The 19,760-nt window shown below is 45.8% G+C and overlaps 1 protein-coding gene across 1 annotated transcript; it reads right to left on the bottom strand.

The window, feature by feature from the left end:
- Positions 1-8: 8 nt before the first annotated feature.
- On the bottom strand, positions 9-11,242 carry PLK1 (polo like kinase 1). The gene is made up of 10 exons (XM_012780178.2): positions 10,459-11,242; positions 9,527-9,695; positions 8,285-8,429; positions 7,204-7,297; positions 5,894-6,113; positions 2,463-2,618; positions 1,319-1,396; positions 979-1,133; positions 695-877; positions 9-513 (listed from the first exon to the last, which is right to left on the bottom strand). Exons 1-10 carry the CDS (start codon positions 10,864-10,866, stop codon positions 307-309), a joined length of 1,815 nt encoding a protein of 604 aa, XP_012635632.2. The 5' UTR covers positions 10,867-11,242; the 3' UTR covers positions 9-306.
- Between the last annotated feature and the right edge of the window lie 8,518 nt (positions 11,243-19,760).

Genomic DNA, 19,760 nt, shown 5'->3' with positions numbered 1-19,760 from the left:
AAGAAAGAGAAGATTTACATATGTTTAATGTGTATAAAGCCAAGGAAAGGACAGTCCCAAATTTAATAGAAATATTCTGTACAATTCATATGGTGGGGTTGAGAGGGAAGGGAAGGGGCTATAGAACCCACACCGGAACATGTACAAAAATAACTTATACACAGCAACCCCCACGGGAAAGGACAATGCAGCTCTCTGCCCAGCCCCCAGGGCTGGGGGCCACATTGCAAAAACAGCACTGTGGGCACTGACCAGTGCAGGCCCCACGTGCTGGTGGGAACGGGGAGGGCACGAGTCCGGGGGTGCCTATGAGGAGGCCTTGAGGCGGTTGGTGGCCGAGCGCGAGCTCAGCAGCTTGTCCACCATGGTGCGGGCGTAGCGCAGCCGGCTGGCCAGCTCCTTGCAACAGCCGTACTCCTCCAGGAGGCTCAGACGGTACGTGCGGAAGTCACGCTTCTCATCAATGTAGGTCACAGCTGCCATCAGCGGGCACAAGATGAGTTTGGTATGGTCCTATGAGGGAAGAAGGGAGGGGACTGAAGATCCCAGCTGCTAGTGTGTTATGGGGGAGGAGCAGGGAGGAAGGTGCCCCAGCAATTGCAGGGGAGTCCCCTGACTCCCTTCCTACGGCCTGCTGCCACGAACAGCACCCACACCTCCCACCCCCCTCCCTGACAATTCACCTCCGGCTCACCTGGAAGAAGTTGATCTGCACACTGCCATTGCTGAGGTGCAGGATGATAGCGCTGCGGGTGCGGAACCAGGTACGCAGGTAGGGAAGCCGGGCTAGCTCGTCGCCTTCCCGTGGTGTGATGTTGGCACCCGCTTTCAACAAGTGTTCGCTCATGTAATTTCGGAAATACTTAAGGAGGGTGATCTGGTTGAAAAGCGAGGGAGGGATTCCAGAATTGGAGTCTGACCCCTGGCATAGCCCCCACTCCTGGCAACACCACGCCCCACAGGCCAGTCTGTACTCACCTTCTTCAATAAGGAGTTGGGATGGGAACTCACACTGAGGTAGGACTCAGTGCCGTCACGCTCGATGTACTGCAGGCTGTCACCGTCGTTGTAGAGGATAAGCCGTGTTGAGTCATTGAAGAGAACCCCCACGCTGTTGTCACACAGCTGGTACCCTACGGGTGGGTGGAGGGTGGAGGGAGACCTCAGACAGGGGGAGTAAGAAGTGGGGAGGCACTGGGATGGAGACAGGAGAGTGTTGAAAGGAGAGAACCTGGGGGCCAAAAAAGGCAAGCCTGTAACAACTTAAAAGGTCACTTGCCTGCACCTGAGCCACCCACCCTTTCTGGAAGAAACCTACCGAGGCCGTACTTATCCGAATAGTCCACCCACTTGCTGACCCAGAAGATGGGGATGCAGGCGGGATCCTCAGCCTCCTCTGAAACAGAAACAGACAACTTGTCCCAGGTCCAGCCGCTTCCCCTCTAGCCCACTCATGTTGCCCACGCCAGGGGCACCTGCTGGGCACCCCACCTGGGCTCAGTCAAGAGGCCTGGGACCCCAGAGAAGAACAAAGCAAGGCCTCTGCTGACAAGCTCAGACAAGCAGCAGCACAGACATTTAAGCAGAAAGTTATAGCACGGTGCACCAAGTTCCACGCCTTCATTCTGTTGACCCTTTTATCAAAGGCCTACTGTGTGCCAGGTACTACTATAGGTATAGAGAACAAGAGACAAAACTCCCAGCCTTCACAGAGCTTACACTGAAGTTGTGGGGACAAAGACTTATCAAAATAAGTATGGACAAGATATGTAAGTTACTGGCATCATGGTAAGAGTCGGTGGCTGACATCTAATTTTCTAGTTTGGAGTGACTAAGGAATTTTAAGAATACAGACAATTCCAAATACATCAGAATGTTTAGTGTATGCAACAAATCTCTTATTTTACATACGCTAAGCAGAGGAGGAGCTGCTAAGCTGTGCTGGGTGAGAAGTGTTATGGAGAACTATGGAGCAGGTGAGGCGGATGAGAAGTACTAGCAGTGGGGGGCAGCGAGATGCTCCTGGTGGTGACACTGGAGCAGACACTTGGGCACAGCCAGAGTGTGAGCCGTGCAGAGGTTGGAAGAAGTGCATTCCAGGAGAGGGAGCAGAAGGGGCAAAAGCCCTGAGGCTGGAGCACATCTGGGTCTGTTGTTTCAGGGGTCTTGGAGGATGAATAGGAATTTACTCAGCAGAAGGACAGCATGTGCAAATGTATGCAGGTGGCACATGGAGGTGGTAGAGCAGAGTAGGAAGAGATGGATCAGAAAAATAAGGCAGAAGCCAAGCCTGGGATGTCAGGCTAACTCACATGGATTTTGATTTACAGGAAATGGGGGAACCAAAGGTATTATGGAGTCAGGGCCTAGACAAGGCACCAACACCCTATTGGCTGAGTCTTCCTTGCCTTCTCCAGATGCCCCAGGCAAAGCTCCCCTGCCCGGGCCCCCAAAGGACCCACCTTGCCTCACCAGCCCTCTCTCTGAGGGCTTGGAAGCATTGACACTGTGTAGCTGCTGCAGCAAGTCACCAAGGTGGCAGTCGACAACCTCACCCGTCTCTCGAACCACTGGTTCCTCTTTCTCCCGGGGACGCTCAGGCAGGGGGTTCTCCATGCCTAGGAAAATGACATACTCATTAGCTGGGCACAAAAGTGGGGTTAGGGAAGGGCACAGGACTCCTTGCCACAGCTGGCATCTTTCCCAGAGAAAAACTCTTTTAGCTACCACTGCTTTTGGGAAACTGATCAGTGCCAGGTTATCAGAGCAGCAACTGCCATGCTCATTTGACAGGTGCATGGTACTCACTGTGAGTAGTCCACAGAGCTTCATATGCTCAGGCCTCTGACCTGACGTCATGGCCCTGCAGGACACAACCTGCCACTCAGGGAAAAAGCTTGAAGGCTCTAGCAGGTCAGAGCTGCCCAGCTTCAAGCAAAGAATAAAAAGCATCTTCAGCATCCAGGAAGATGGGAGGACTGAGTAATCAGGGCTCATCAATGGGACCAATTCAATAGGCATTTACATGAAAATCTAAGAGATTTTTCCACCCTACAATTTGTTTTATATGCTTATATGTAACCAAAGAGAGTCTGAAAAGATACACATTACAATTTTAAAGTTGGTTATATTTGGGCAGTAGATGAATGGATAATTTTTAATGTTTAATTTTTTCCCCTAGCAACAAGTGCTAATTTCTCCTTGTATAATATGACATTTTTCCTAATGTTTTTCAATTCAAAAAAACTATGTGAAATAATATCATATTAGGGATTTACTTTAAAAACTCTAACAAAAGTGGGGAGGGTTGGAATAGATAAAATATGTCTGGCCAAATGTTGATAATTATTAACAATGGATAAATATGTGTGGATTAATCATAAGTTCTTTTTGACTTTTTAAGTGTCAAAGGACCCATGATAAGTTTTTTAAATGCTGTATGTTCAAAAATTAAAACCAAAAGGAAAAAAAAAGTAATCATTAAAACAATAGCATTGCACAGTAGCTCAGAGAATGAAGTAAATATCCATGAGTCCATTACTAAGATAAATAATCAAACAGATAAATAAATGAGAGAAGGGACAACTCTTCCTTACAGAAGAATTTCAATTAGTAAATGCAGAAGGGTGAGGAAAAGAGAAAAACTACAATTAGAATACCACTGCAATAACTGCTGCAGACAAGATCCACCCATAGATGCTCATATCAGTGGACAATAGTTTGAGAAGAAGTAAGACAGTATCAAAGTAGCTCCCCACAGGATAGTTACCAGTTACGGAGGGAAAAATAATAACTCTGCAGTGGAGAAACCCCTCAAATGGCACCTTAAAAAGTGATTGAGAGTAACATCACTAATAAAAAGAAAAAAACACAAGGATTTTGAGATAGGAGTCTGCCAACCTCCTCATTTGCTGGCAAGTTAATAAACTCCTCTTTCCTTCTCCTTGAAAAAAAAATGCCCGCCGTCACCACTTCCATTCAATATAGTTCTGGAAATCCTAACCACAGCAATCCAGCAAGAGAAAGAAATAAAGGGTATCCAAAAAAACAACAAAAAAAGAAATATGTACCCCTGGTGCACAGAAAAGGGCACATCACTTCTATGGTATTCTTGTCAAAAATGCAGAACCTCAAGGTAATCATGAGGAACGCCAAATTTAAATGCAAGGACATTCTAGAAAATAACTTCCCAGTGCTATTCAAAATGTCATGAAAAACAAAGACTGAGGTAATGACATAGGTTAGAGGAGACTAAGGATACTTGACAACTAAAAATGCCATGTGGGGTTCTGAATGCGGTCCTGGTACAGAAAAGGGGATATTAGTGGAAAAAACTGAGAGAGTCTAAGCCAAGTCTGGAGTTTGACAGGAGGACTGTCGGAAGGTTAATGTCTTGGTTTTTTTTTTTTTTTTTTTTTTTTGAGACAGAGTCTCACTTTCTTGCCTAGGCTAGAATGAGTGCCGTGGTGTCAGCCTAGCTCACAGCAACCTCAAACTCCTGGGCTCAAGCGATCCTCCTGCCTCAGCCTCCCGAGTATCTGGGACTACAGGCACGAGCCACCATGCCCGGCTGATTTTTATATTATATATATTAGTTGGCCAATTAATTTCTTTCTATTTTTATGGTAGAGACAGGGTCTCGCTCAGGCTGGTTTTGAACTCCTGACCTTGAGCAATCTGCCCACCTTGGCCTCCCAGAGTGCTAGGATTACAGGCATGAGCCACCGCGCCCAGCCAATGTCTTTGTTTTGATAATTGCTCTACAGTTATGCAAGATGCTGACTTTCAGGACAGCTGGGTAAAGGTATAGGAACTCTGGTTTATTTATTTATTTATTGCAATTTTTCTGTATAAGCCTAAAATTATTCCAAAAATACAGTTTTTTAAAAAAACAAGTAATCCCTAAAAATCAAAAACTAAAAACTAAAATAAATGAACTTAAATTGTACATCAAAATGGTGATATATCCGCACATGGAGAAAAAAATATTTCAAGTAACTTTTTAAAAAACTGTATATTTTTAGTGAAATATATTCTAAGGACACATGGAACTGCAAGAAAAAACATTTAATTTAATAGCATAAACTACTTTACATATGATATATATGATGAAAAATTCAAGTATACTAATGTAAGGAAACAAGATTTTCAGTTTAAGACAAAAGAAATACAAATATAAAAATCAAAGAAGTAAAAATCTGTTAATACATCTGAATCAGGCACTTAAAAATTGCCAAAGAAAAGCAGTAACTCCACAGTGGAAAAAAAGATTGCTATAAGTCAATATTATATCAATTTTAAAGCTCCTGAACTTGATAACTGTGTAACATACTGTGGCTATGTAAAAGAATCTTTGTTTCTAGAAAATATACACTGAATAATTATATTAAGAGTAAAAGGACAGTATGCATACAGCTTATTCTCAAATGATTCAGAAAAATATACATAGAGAGACTGATAAATCAAATGTGGAAAAAATGTTAATTGATGAATCTGGGCAGGGAGTTTTCGTCTACTCCACCTTTTCATAAGCCTGAAATATTATCAAATTAAAATGCTTTAAAAAAAAAAGTGAATCAGAAATATCACAAACTCAAGGTTTTATCTCCACCCCCCCATGTTATTTCCTAATTCTGTCCTCTGAGGAGGATAGAAGCAATGGCCACTTAAGCAGTGGCGTATGGTTTTATAAGAAAATGTCCATCTTTAAGGGATGCACTCTAAAGTGTATAGAGATAAAATGGCAAGATTTCTGGAGCTAACTTTTAATACTTCAAAGAAACAAAACATGATAAATGAAGCAAATGTGACAAAATCTTGATAATTACTGAATCTGGTGGGAACAAGCCCCTAATGCCTGTGCTCTGTTGTCTTGCCCAGACCCTTGTTTTACCTTTATTGAGGACTGTGAGGGGTTTCCGGTTGCTGGGGTCCAGGGTGCTGGGAGCGATTGAAAACCTCGGTGGCATGGTGAGGCAGGTGATGGGGAGCCGGGCAGGGATGTAGCCAGAAGTAAAGAACTCGTCATTGAGCAGCTCATTAATGGTTGGGCGGGCAGTGGGATCTGTCTGAAGCATCTTCTGGATGAGGGAGGCTGCCACAGGGTTGATGTGCTGGTGCAGAGAAGAGAGCCATAAGCAGGACATGAGGGGGACCCCGAGGACAGCACTGCCACAAAGGGACTGGAGACCCCAAGCTGACATGCAGGCTCCTGGTCTCAAATATGCCACAGGTTCAGTGGTTCAGAACTTGGTTCAATGCCAAGTTCTTCACTATCAGCTTTATTGAGCACCATTAAGAAGAGTCAACGGGCTGCTGCCTAGCACAAGTCAGATGCACGGTAACAGCCCAGCATCAACTCTGCCCTTACAAGGTGCCAGAAAAGTATTCTAAGCACTCCCTGTGTTTAACTCATTAAAACATCTAAGGGCAGGGATCTTTATTATCATCCCTTTTTTTTGCAGATGAGGAAACTGAGGCACAGGGAGGCTGAATGCCTCGTCTAGTTGGCTTGAGCCATTCCATGCTCTGTCTCTCTGACAGTGAACTGACCCTCTGTGACAGAATTACTATGTCTGTCCTTATGGGTGACAGGCCTCTTGGCTTTACACAGGACACTAAACTGGCAAGTGGCCTTGTGCTAGGCTTTGGCAGGAACTAGCTATTCCTTTAAATGCATTTATGCCAGTAGTTGTGAAAATGCAAACCACTTTGCCATTGGTAAGCCCTTGGATTCACAATCTGTGAGTGTTTACTATATCCAAGGCACTCTGTGAGGTGCTCTGAGGCAGTAACTCCATTTTATAGAAGGGAAACTGGTTCAGAAGACTCAGGCCATTTGTCCAATGTGATCTGGCTGCTAACTGGCAGAGTCCATTTGAATTAAAACAGTCCATCTCCAAAGCACTTCGGAAGCACTTCTGTCTGCCCCCTACTCCCTCCTCTGCCCTGTTTTTGTTTTTTTTACAATTTTGGGGGTTATCTACCCAATCTCTCAGAATCTGCAAACTCTCTCCCTCTAGAAAAAATGCTATGTGCACATACATGTCAAGTTCTGTTTGCAATTTCAGACATAGATCCTCTAAAGTTCTGTGGCTACCCCAGGGGTGGGACTGATTTATCTCGGTCCCCAGGATACAGCTGGGCTCAGTAAATAGCTTTTTGGGAAAAACATTAATTAAAACTTAGAGTGTTATTAGTTACCTTGGGAATACTGTATTCATTCTTTTTGATCCGGAGGTAGGTCTCTTTTAGGCAAGAGGTCTCAAAAGGTGGTTTGCCCACTAACAAGGTATACCTGTAAGCACAAGGTGGGATTTGGTTCAAGGCTCCCAGACAAAACCCAGACACAGGAGGAATCATGTCAGGCCAGAACCAAGGCTAGGCGTCCATGGTCATGCACTCCGGGCCCCCTGAAGACAATCTCCAAGTCCACTCAGCAGCCCCAGGAGCCAGGACACGGGCTGGGATGAGCCATTGGTAGAGAACAGGTGACAAGACCAGGACTCTTATGGGCTAGTGGTTTTCAACTACAGCCAGCAGTAATGTAGGACTCTGTGCAAGGGCCTCAGAGGCTGCCGTCATAAAACCAAGTCAAAGTGGGTGGGCTTCCTGCTCCTATAGAAGCAGCTCCACATTTAGCAGTTCTGTACTTAAGGCTTAACGTTTCATTTGAAAAAAGCTCCATTACAAAGTAGGAAAGCCATTTTCATTGGTCTAACTCATTTCTAACTCTCCAGTACCATGCCAAAAACAACAAAAAAGATAACATCTGAAAGGGCCCCAGCCTCTGCCTGCCACCAACCCCCTCTAATGGTCTCAATCCAGACAGTCCCCAGGTACCTCATCCTGCCAACCATAATTTCTGGCCTAATTCCTCCCACCCAATGTGGATTAGTGTTTCTAAAATTTTATTGTATATGGAAATCACACAGGGATCTTGTTAAAATCCAGATCCTAGTCCAGTAAGTAGTCTGGGTCCTGAGATTCTGTACTTCTAATAGGTTCCGGGATGCTGCTGCTGCTGGTCTGTGGACCATTCTTGCAAGGGGCTAAAGCAAGGTTGTAGAGCCCTTCCCTCCCCCTTCTCTGGACTCATAGCCCAGGCTACAGGAATCTGACAGAATATACCAGAGTGACATGGAAAGATATGGCACTTAGGCTCTGTTTAGGAGCAACCTGTCCTCTGCAGCAGCCTTTCCACAAGGCAGAAAGGTCAGCCAGGTAATATGTCCCAAAGGGCCCTCCTGAGGCTGCGCAGGTCCTACGACATCTCCCAACTTACATGATGCACCCAATGGACCACACATCCACCTCGAAACTGTGCCCTTTCTTGCTCAGCACCTCAGGAGCTATGTAATTAGGAGTCCCACACAGAGTCTTCTTCCGCTCCCCATCATATTCGACTTTGGTTGCCAGTCCAAAATCCCCTGGGACAGAGGGAGAACAGTGGGTACTCAGATGCCAGTCTCTGCCATCTGTCAATGCAGACAGCTGGCTCAGGTCTGAACATCAAGAACCAGGGTCATTTGATCCCACATGCCTCTGCTCCTGGTATGCAGACCAGCTTGCCCAGGAATCCTCCCACCACGCTGGCACCAGGGAGGTACATCCAGTGACCCTTCTCACCCCTCCCCTTAGAAAGAAGGGAGGGCTATGCTTCTTAAAGAGAATTGACAGAGAGAAAAACTCAAATGCTGGCCGGGCACGGTGGCTCACGCCTGTAATCCTAGCACTCTGGGAGGCCGAGGCGGGCGGATTGCTCGAGGTCAGGAGTTCGAAACCAGCCTGAGTAGGAGTGAGACCTTGTCTCTACTATAAAATAGAAAGAAATTAATTGGCCAACTAATATATATAGAAAAAATTAGCCGGGCATGGTAGCGCATGCCTGTAGTCCCAGCTACTCGGGAGGCTGAGGCAGAAGGATTGCTTGAGCCCAGGAGTTTGAGGTTGCTGTGAGCTAGGCTGACGTCATGGCACTCACTCTAGCCTGGGCAACAAAGTGAGACTCTGTCTCAAAACAAACAAACAAACAAAAAAAAACCTCAAATATTTTCAAGGATCAAGCAAGTAACCTCCAAGAGTGCTACTTGGCAGGTCTGTGAAAAAGTAATAGGGAAGGGTGTAGACTGCGGCAAATCTCAGGGAGTCTAATGGAGTCAGTTGCTTTTCAGCCCAGCAAAGAGCTGCCCTAAGGAAATGCTGTCTGTATTACTGAGCTTCCAATGTTTAAAAGGAGCTCCAAATCCAAATTTGTATATCAAGCCTCCCAATTTAAAAAATGGAAACAAATTCAAATTCTTTTTTTAAAAACAATACAGCAGTTGGGGCACAAAAATAATGCATCTGAAGGCAAGATACTGGCTTGTGGGCTCTTTGTTTTAGATTACTGGACTAAAGAGAATTCTAGAAGTAATCAACAGCCTAGACTTCCTACCATTCTTTTCCTTCCTATTTCCTTTTCCCCAGCCTCCTCCAAATTCCTCTTATAGTGGTGTCAAGCACCCCTGCAGGCCCAGCACCTCACCTATTTTCACCTCCAGGTCCTCATTCAGGAAGAGGTTGCCCAGCTTGAGGTCCCGATGAATAACTCGGTTTCGGTGCAGGTACTGGCAACCAAGCACGATTTGCCTCAGGTAGTATCGGGCCTCAGGCTCGGTCAGGGCTTTCCTCCTCTTGTGCAGCTCCAGGAGAGACTGGGGGTAGAGAGGAGAGAGCATGAGGAATGGCGAGGCAGTACTGCGGCCCAAGGGGGAAGAGTTGCTAGGTAAAGGCCGCCCAGGACTGGACCAGGAACCCCCAGGGGATGAAGGAGAGGTTAATGGCAGGTCTCTCAGAATTCCTCCCCACCCCCACCCCCGGGCTTCATTTTCCAGGACAACTGGGATCTGGATCCTGCCCTAACACTGGCCACAGCCATTCACAGCACTCCCTCTCCTACTTGTCTCGCCCTTACCTGGGATCCCTTCTCCTGGCCCCGCTCAGAGTCCCCAGTATCCCCTCCTAGGGCCTCCCCCCAGCAGCAAATCCCTTTTGTGACTTCTCTTTCCCCCAGAAGCTCTGAAGTCTGGCTCCAACCACCCCCTGCCTGACCCAGCCCCACTCCAGAAGCTCGGGTCCACCCCTATCCTGGGACTCCTCTCTCTTGGTACTTCGGGGATCTAGCGTCCATTGCCAGCACCCCTGACCAACATCTCGCGTCTGGGTGCCAACTTCCCTAAGCAACATGACTCAGACTCCACTTAACTGGAACCCCCTCCCCTAGCAGTTTCAAGTGCCAAGCAACCCTTACTAGAGAGCTTTTCCATCTCTAGCTGGAGGTTCCCAGCACCTTCCTCTAGCAGCTCAAACTCCCGGGCATTCCTTTCCCAAGCAGTCCTTCCCAGCAGCTCTGGATCAAGGCGCCCCAGCCCCAACCCTGGCCCCAGGCAGCCCCAGTGCTCCCGGAACGACACTCACCCGCCGGCGGCAGAGCTCCAACACCACGAACACAAAGTCGTTGTCCTCGAAAAAGCCATGGAAGCCTACGACGTGCTGGTGGGCAAGGCTGCGGTGAATGGAAATCTCCATGGACATCTTTTCCTTCTGGTGCGGCTTGAGCAGCAGAGACTTAGGCACGATCTTGCCTGCGAACACCTCCTTGGTGTCTGCGTCCGAGATCTCGAAGCACTTGGCGAAGCCGCCCTTGCCCAAAAAGCGCCCCCGCACATAGCGCCGCCGGCTGCGTGGGTCCACTAGGACCTCTGGGATCTCTTTCGCCGGTGGAGCGGCCGCCGGGGCCCCAGGAGCTGCAACTCCAGGGACCCCAGCTTTGGCTGGGTCGGTCTGCGCCCGTGCCAGCTTCCCTGCAGTCGCCGCTGCACTCATGCTCCTGGAGTTGCTCAGCTGCCTTAGCAGGATAGGGGTAGAGGCGCAGCACAGCTCCTCTCCTCCCCGAATTCAAACGCGGCTCTGGGAACGTTACAAAAGCCTGCGCGCCACTGATTGGCCGCGGGGATTTAAAATCCAAACCCGCCCGCCGCGCGGCACCATGGGAGCGCTCTACACCGCAGCCGCCTTTAAACACGGACTCAGCAGGGGGAAAAACTTGATTGACAGGGGCGTGCAGACAGCAGGCACGTGGGATATCCTGGGAAACCACATGCCCACACCCAGCCCCAGGAGAAGGGGAATTCCTTCAGGACTTCTCCCCTTCTCGGCCAGCCGGGAAGCTCCGGCAATTCACTTGCACCTTCTCCAGGAAGCTTTCCCTAATACCTTCCTCCACCCCCCACCCCACCTTGTAGAATATAAACTCTAAGAACAGAGACCTGGCAGCGCCCGAGAGGCAGCCTAGGATAACCTTAGCACTTGCCTCCGATGCTATCAGCTCTCTGCCAAGCCACCCCAAATAAACTAAAATCTAAGTAGAAACAGGATGCTTGCCAGACAAAAGGCACCTTAAAGGCAAGTCCCCATCCCTTCTTCAAATAACTGCTGCTCCATAGCCCCTCTGTAACATAGGGCAACGCTGCTTCAAGTATAGTCCAGGGACCCACAGCATCACCATCACCTGAGAGCTTGTTAGAAAGGCAAAGGCAAATGTTCAGGCCCATCCCTGACCCCCGTCAGAATCTGCCTTTCAACAAGCCTACTCAGGTGATTCACACACACACTGAAGCTTGAGAAACAGGATACCAGAGTGAGTCCCCAATGATGCCACAAAGCTGCCTGGCCTGCTGCTGTACTGTATTTCCCAGTGCTTAAAATAGTGGACACTCAAGTTTTTAGCCAGTGGGAGAGACAGTTGCAAGAATGCCTCATAAACTGGCAGGTCATGGCCAAATGTGTCCTGCAGGGGTGTTTTGTTTGGCCTCCTACTTTTTAAAATTGGAACTCATTTATAGGATTTAAAAAGAGAGCTCACATAAAAATTCAGGTTTGTGACTTGTCCTGAAAAAAAATCAGAAGCTCTAGCAACTCTCTGTTTGCCACAGTTCCTAGCTACCCTTCCTTGCCCGTTTGCCTGTCAGGCTTCTATAAGTACTTCAGTGGCAACCTTGGAACAGCAAAATACCCAAGTTAGAAGCTTTTTCTCTGTCCCCCCCTTTTGCACCCTGTGAGGCCCGTGATGGAGCCCAGCAAAAATCAGCCATATTGCAAGCATCCTTTACCTGCCTCTCAATTAACTGGACTGATAATGATGTCAGTGATGCTGTCTTTTCCACCCATGTCCCAAGCTCCCAGTGCAATGCTTGGTAAAAAGGTGTATTACTAAAATGTTTGCTGAATGAAGGTAAGATTTTTAAAAATTAAGTTATTATTTTGTATCCTTATGGGTGTAAATTCTTCTATTTTAACTTTTTGTTGAAATTTAATATATTTACAGAAAGATGTACATATAATTGTACAGCTCAGTGAATTTTCACAAACAGACACACCCATTATAAACTGTACCCAGATTGAGAAAGAGAACACTACTATCACCCCACATGTCTCCCTTGTGCCGTGCTGGGGGTACCCAACACCACCTCCCAGCCTGAAGATTCACTGGGAGAGTCACAGACTTGGCATACAGTCACACTAATGGCTATGCTTTATTACAGTGAAAGGCTATGAAGCAAAATCAGCAAAGGAAAAAGGCACATGGGCCAAACCAGAGAAAACCAGGTGCAAACCTCCCAGAGTCCTCTCCCAGTGGAGTCACACAGGACACACTTAATTCCTCTAGCAATGAGTTGTGATAGCCCATGTGAAATGTTGTGTACCAGGGAAGCTCACTACAGACTGAGTGTCCAAGGTTTTTATTGGCACTGGTCATATCATCATCCTCTAACACATAACAAAACCCCAGACTCCCAGAAGGAAAGCTGGTGTTCAGCATAAACCACACTGTTTGCACAAACAGTTTAGGCCTAGTGAGCCACCATTATCATTTAGCAAATGGTGAGAACCCTCCTGAAATCCAAGCTCCTAGATGCCAGTCAAGGGCCAATCTTGCAAACAGGTCTAAGGAGAGCAGTCACAGGCCTGCTTTATTATCTCTTCTGTACAGTCTACTTCCTTGCTAAGGTTTCTTTGCAGCAAAATTATCATCAGTAGGACCCCATCTAAAAAGCTGAGACAAACCTGCAGTATGGACCTCAGGTCTGCCTGTTAGGGGTCTTGGATTAAGCCAGTTAAAATAAATCCCATTAACCATAGAAGTCTATCTTAGAAAACCAGGTGGCTTTCTCCATAAGTTTCTCTATGGACCTTTTTTATCTGACCCTATGGCATCAATTCAGGGACAGTACAACTCTGGCTAATATGCTGAATGCTTTCCAGGGCTGAGGCAGTGTCATGATAGTTAAGGTCACGTGCAAAAGTATAGTCCCAGGGCACAGGTGGTACCCCTGCAAAAAGAATTTGCAATGTTAGGGTACCCCCAGCAGGACATACATCAGTCAGGGAGTATAGGTTAATGGGCTCCCAATGTGGCCTCCCACCGTGAGGCCTCCTTCCCTGGTGTTTTAGTTCCATCTGAAAACTTCCTGGAGTCCTTGGCTTCTGAGGGACTGCCTGAAGGCAGTGAGTTCCTAACAGTTTTGCTTATTCACGGTACAAATTTATCCATCTCACCAATGTGGATGACATTTGAAGGTGTTCTTCCTGAAAAGTGCTGGAGCTGGGGCCGCCCTCTGTTGTCGGTATGAACTCAAAGAACTCACAGCATGTGGAAAAGCAGCACTGAGAATTCTCCTTCAGAAAGAGGAAGCTTCCAGGAATGTTGTGAAGAACAAAGATCAAGCCTTCTGAGATGCCAGGTTTTAATTTTTTAATTTTTTTAAAATTTTAATTTTTTCTCCAATGTTACAAAAGCAGTGTGTCCTGTTCTGTAATCCTAACTTTATATTTTTTCAATCATCTCTTTTTTTTTTTTATGTTTTATCATTTTATTAGGAATAATTCCAAATGGGTTATGAAGAAAATGTATTCATTGAATTTGATGAGTTTTCCAAAAACTCTTAATGAGGGTATGTTCACCAATAAACAATAAAACATCAGCAGAACTATCATATACTGGGCAAAGAGTCAGGGTGATACCAAAAGCAACATGCAACATAAAAAAGATACAATATAAAGGAAGACAATCTGCTGAGTATTAAATCAGCAGACTGTCCCAGGAATGATAAAGGTATCAGTAAAGTTTTTTTTTTTTTTTTCAATCATCTCTTACTCTTAGCCAGGCCTTTCCTCTGGAAGAGTTGTATGCAAGAGGCACAAAAGCATGTTTACAGATAAATATTTTCATACAACTGTAACCAGAAAGATACATTCTGGAATTGGTAACTATGTGTTGTGGATTGAATTGTGAATCCTCCAAATTCATATGTTGAAGCCCACACCAATAGTACCTCAGAATGTGACTATATTTGGAGATAGGCCTTTTTACAGAGGTGATTAAGTTAAAATGGGATTATTTGGGGGTGGGGGCTAATCCAATATGACTGGCATCCTTATAAAAAGAAGAGAGTAGGACACAGACACACAGAGGGACCATGCAAGGCTACAGCCAGAAAGCAGCCATCTACAAGCCAAGGAGAGATGCCTCAGGAGAAACTAAACCTGTCGAAACCTTGCTTTTGAGCTTCTAACCTCAGAACTATAAGAAAATAAATGTGTATTATTGTTTAAGCTCCCAATTTGTGATATTTTGTTCCAGGAGCCTTAGCAAACTAATAAAGGGTGAAATCCTGAATTTTCAAAAATTTCAAAATGGGTTTATATAACTTTCTACCCCTTTTGTCCTCAGTGAGCAGCCCAGAAAAGAGAAATCCCTTTTTGAGGACAACTACATTTTAATCATCAACCTACCTTATTAAGGCATGTGTACTGGGGAAAAAGTGAAGGAAGTAGAGTCACGCTATCAGTCCACTTTTGCAAGCTGCAACTAATGCAGAAAGCTGAAAGCAGCACATGTTCCACAAAAAGTACAACCCCGCCGGGCACGGTGGCTCACACCTGTAATCCTAGCTCTTGGGAGGCCGAGGCGGGCGGATTGCTCAAGGTCAGGAGTTCAAAACCAGCCTGAGCAAGAGTGAGACCCCGTCTCTACTATAAATAGAAAGAAATTAATTGGCCAACTGATATATATATAAAAAATTAGCCGGGCATGGTGGCGCATGCCTGTAGTCCCAGCTACTCGGGAGGCTGAGGCAGAAGGATCGCTGGAGCCCAGGAGTTTGAGGTTGCTGTGAGCTAGGCTGACGCCATGGCACTCACTCTAGCCTGGACAACAAAAGCGAGACTCTGTCTCAAAAAAAAAAAAAAAAAAAAAAAAGTACAACCCCATTGGCCAGGCATGGTGGCTCATGCCTGTAATCCTGGCACTCAGGGAGGCCGAGGCAGGCGGATTGCTAGAGGTCAGGAGTTCGAAACCATACTGGGCAAGAGTGAGACGCCATCTCTACTATAAATAGAAAGAAATTAATTGGCTAACTAATATATAAAGAAAAAATTAGCTGGGCATTGTGGTGCATGCCTGTAGTCCCAGCTACTCAGGAGGCTGAAGCAGTAGGATTGCTTGAGCCCAGGAGTTTGAGGTTGCTGTGAGCTAGGCTGACACCACAGCACTCACTCTAGCCTGGGCAACAAAGTGAGACTCTGTCTCAAAAAAAAAAAAAAAAGTACAACCCCATTGCTGGGGGGCTTCAGAAGTGTTTCAGTGATCATGGACTTGAGGGAACTGGTTCAAGCCGGTAAGACATTTTGCTGATATCTGCTTCTGAAAGACATTGTCTCAACACTGCCAGTACCATTTCAGGGGCCTTGCAGCTCTACAGAAGCTACCCCCAGGAGATCAGCCAGCTGGATCTGACTACCCATAGTGACCATCTTCGTTTGTTAAATGCCAGTTTGTACTTAAGAATGGCTGAGGCCAGCCAGAACATGGCTGGGGAACACCCTCTGGGCTCTCACTGACCAGAACAGGATACCGAGAAGGCCTCCCTAGCCACCGAGACCCCTTCTGTATAGCTGAGGATCTTCCAAGGATGTGTTAAATAGGAGCAATGTTTATCTGATTAATTTCAAGTCTGCCATCACCCAGATGGGTCAGTGACTAGGAGAGGAACTGTGGCCTCAAGTCATGAGTGAATTTGTTCATACAGAAGTGACTAATTCAGGGGCCATCACCAACCCCAAACAACCATAAGGGCTCTGTGCAGCCATGTAAAGTCGAATCGGTCACTAGGAGGCTCACAACTCAATCATTCAACCTGTTCCGTGAACCAGGGATCCTGCAACATGAGGGTTATCTGAAGCTAGAGTGGGGTCTGGGGTGAGAGGGTTCACATCCAGCCAATTGCTCCAAGTAAGTACGTGCTGAATAACCCACATGCATACACCTGACTCCTCAGGAACTCACAACTAGCGGGGGCTCAGAAAGAACACAGATACATAGCTAAAACTCTTCATAGAGCCCCTCCCATAAGGTGCTTCGGGGATCATGCGGAAGCAATTCCAGACAGAAGACTATCCTACAAATGGCTCTTTATTAAATACCCCACTTTGGCTAAGCAACATCCTCTCTCTGCTCCCTAATCTACACCCAGGTATCTCTTCAGGAGTATCTTCAGAAGATAGCTCCCAAGACCAAGAGTACTGAGAGACTGAGGGTCAGCAGGGAGAGGGAGGAAAGTTAAGAGCTTGGAGAAAGGGACAAGGCCTACTGGACACCTAATGATTTTTCCCGCCCACTACTCATTCGTCCCCTTCTGGAAATATCACCTGCACCACAACTACTAGGTACCAGTTCAGGTAGATACATGCTAGGCCTAGCCACTCAGTGTAGTCCACCTTTTTGGCCACACTGATGACTTGAGGCCTTCCTGGTCTAGACCAAAGAGAACCAAATCCAGGGATTTTGTCAGCAAAGTGGGGAGCTCTTTCCACCAATAACTGAAGGTGTGGGGTCACTATGTAAAGCCTGAGAATAAAGCCAACTCAAAGGAAACCAGAACTGAGTGCCACAGAGAGACAGGTCTCTGATAACACTGTTTTGAGTCCTGGTAAATCCAATTGAGCCCTGGCCTTTTCAGCTACATGAGCCAATAAATTCCCTCTCTGCCCTAAGCCAATTGGAACAAGTCTCAACCAGGGTCTTTCCCTCTGTCTACTCTTCTGGGAGTATTCTCGAGACAAAAAGACTTTTTTCTCTAGGGTTAAAAGAGTAATTGTCTTGTGACAGACTGTCCCTGGGGTGAGGGCCACCATGGAGACAGAGTCCAGCTGGTCTTTCCTAGGATACATGCTCCCCCGACTGTCAACACACTTTCAAACAATATCAGTACATAATTACAGAGTCATTCACTATTTGTAGTAGCTATTGTTTTTGTCTTCCCAGCACCTTGTTTTTGTAATGGACTCTGCTGTTCCCTGCCATGGGGGGATAAAGGAAAGGCCATGATGCCGATTGGGTTAATCATATGGCTGAACATCCTTGGCCACAGTGACTGATTCAAGGCATGGAAAGTTCACGACACTGAGAACCTTCTCTGAGATTTTCCAAATTAGAACTGGAAGGGAAAAAAACCTTTCATTCAGGGTCACCAAGTGGGGAGAATATAAATCTGGAGCTGTGAGCTGTCACGTCCCCAAATGCATGAAAAAGGCCCACTTGCAGCAGGAGGAAAGGAAGCCAACACAGAGGCCTGATCAGGTTTGCTTGCTTCTCCCAAGGTCCATTCTCTCCCTCTCCTTTTTACTACTGGAACCTCCTCCCTCAGAGACTACGCTGCCCAAATAAAGACTAAATTTATAGCCTTCCTTTTCGCTAAATGTAGCCACATAACAAGACAGTAGGCACCTGGGTGCCTGATGACATCGTGGAACCTAGCCACCTGACTTACCTGCCCTGGACCACCTGCCTATGTCTATACTGTTAGGGTGAGAAAAATAAATGTCTATCTCATCTGAGCCACTGTGTTTTGGTGGTCTCTCTGCTACAGAAGCCCAGTCTTTACTACTGGGAAGGTGAAAAAGATATAAAAAACAAAAAGCCCTGATGAGGTTTAAATCTTAGGACATAGTTCCTGCAATGATAGTAAGTTGTTATTTACAGAGTACTTTCTAAGTGCCAAGAACTGTCCTTAATGTTTACATAATATCTCATCGAATCCACACCAACTCTCTGAGGTGCTACTGTTATTCTCGTTATACAGTTTAGGATACCAGGGCACAGAGATTAAGTAACTTGCCCAAGGTTCACATTATATTGCTGCTCAAGATAGTCTTTTCCATGATATGTTGTATAAGCCAATAAAACCCATTTTTTGCCTAAACTGGTTCAAACTGGATTTCTGTCACTTGCAACAAAGAGTTCTAAACTAGATTCTTGTCTCACCTAGAAACCTGTTCCCATTTAACTGGCCAGACCACAACTGTAGCTGCAAGACAACAGGGCACATTGGGAGGAGACATCTTCTCAGAGGGGATGCTAGGCTTCCTGCCTACAGCAGACAATGTTGGATGGTGCACCCAGTACCCACTTCCAACCTCCTTTATCCTTGCCTGGCTGAGAATGCAAAATACTCACTTTCTTAGCTTCCTGTTCAGCAAGGGCTGGCCAGATGACACAATTTTGGGAAATAAAAGGCATCATAACATGGAGGTTAAAAGTATGGGCTCTATAGCCATAATGCCTGGATTCACTGTTACTTTAAGCTGTATAAATTTGGCAATTTACTTAATCACTGTTCCTTGGGGATAATAACTATATCTACTTCATAGTTAATGGTAAGAATTAAAGGAATTAATAAATATATACAACTCAGAAGAGTATCTGGTGCAGGATAAACACTCTATAAGTATTTGCAATTGCTATTTTTTATCACCCATAAGTGCCAATATGTAACAATCTTTAAGATATAGTAAGCAAAAGAAACAAGGCATAGAAGAGTACATAGAGAGTGCTCCCATTGTATGAATAAAAAGAGGCTGGAGTACACATCTATACCTGTTCATGCATGCACAGACTATTTCTTAGAGGACAGAGCAAAAACTGTTCAGAGAGGTAGGTAGGCTCTGGAAGTAGAACGTGGGACTGGGATTCTAGATTGGGAAGATCAAATTTCATTATATCTCCCTCTCTTACTGATTGGCTTTTTATAATCATATGCTTGAATTACTTAAAGATTTTAAAATTATGTTTGTTTTAAAAGGCTCAAAAAAAAAATAAACCCACTTTCTCTTGACTTCAGTTGTTTGTCAACAAAATGGAGAGTCAGTTGCATAAAGTGACAAGCTAACACAGGCTGGATGGTAATGTTAGATATGATCTGGAAGGTTTCCAAGAGGTTAGCCTAGAGAGCATCTGAACTCTGCCAATTCCAAGATTCACCTTTTTGGTGGCACAAAAGAGGAAAGGACATGAGGGAGATGCCAGGATATCACCAAAAAAAAAAAAAAAAAAAAAAAAGTTACAACCATTATAAACTGCTGGTATAAGACAGAACATATAGCACATGTGCTCCAAAACAAGCTTGTCTCATTTTTTCAGGGCAGAGCTGAAGAGCAAAAGCTGCAGGTCCAGATAGGCATGGTGTGATTCCTGGATCAGTCATTTCTTCACTCTATAGGTTGGACCAAGTTAGCTAATGTCTTAAGAGATTTTTCTCATCTGTGAAGTGGAAATAACACCCACCTGACTGAATTGGTATAGGAAATAAACAGGCTAGTGAAGGTAAAGCCCATGGCACTGCACTAGGCATGCAACAAAGTGCCTGAGGAATGGCAGCAGT

This window comes from Microcebus murinus, chromosome 19, assembly GCF_040939455.1.
Source record: "Microcebus murinus isolate Inina chromosome 19, M.murinus_Inina_mat1.0, whole genome shotgun sequence".
Taxonomy (NCBI): Eukaryota; Metazoa; Chordata; class Mammalia; order Primates; family Cheirogaleidae; genus Microcebus; species Microcebus murinus.
The sequence above is the reverse complement of the archived record's forward strand: the minus strand, read 5'-3'. Positions and strand labels throughout refer to the sequence as shown.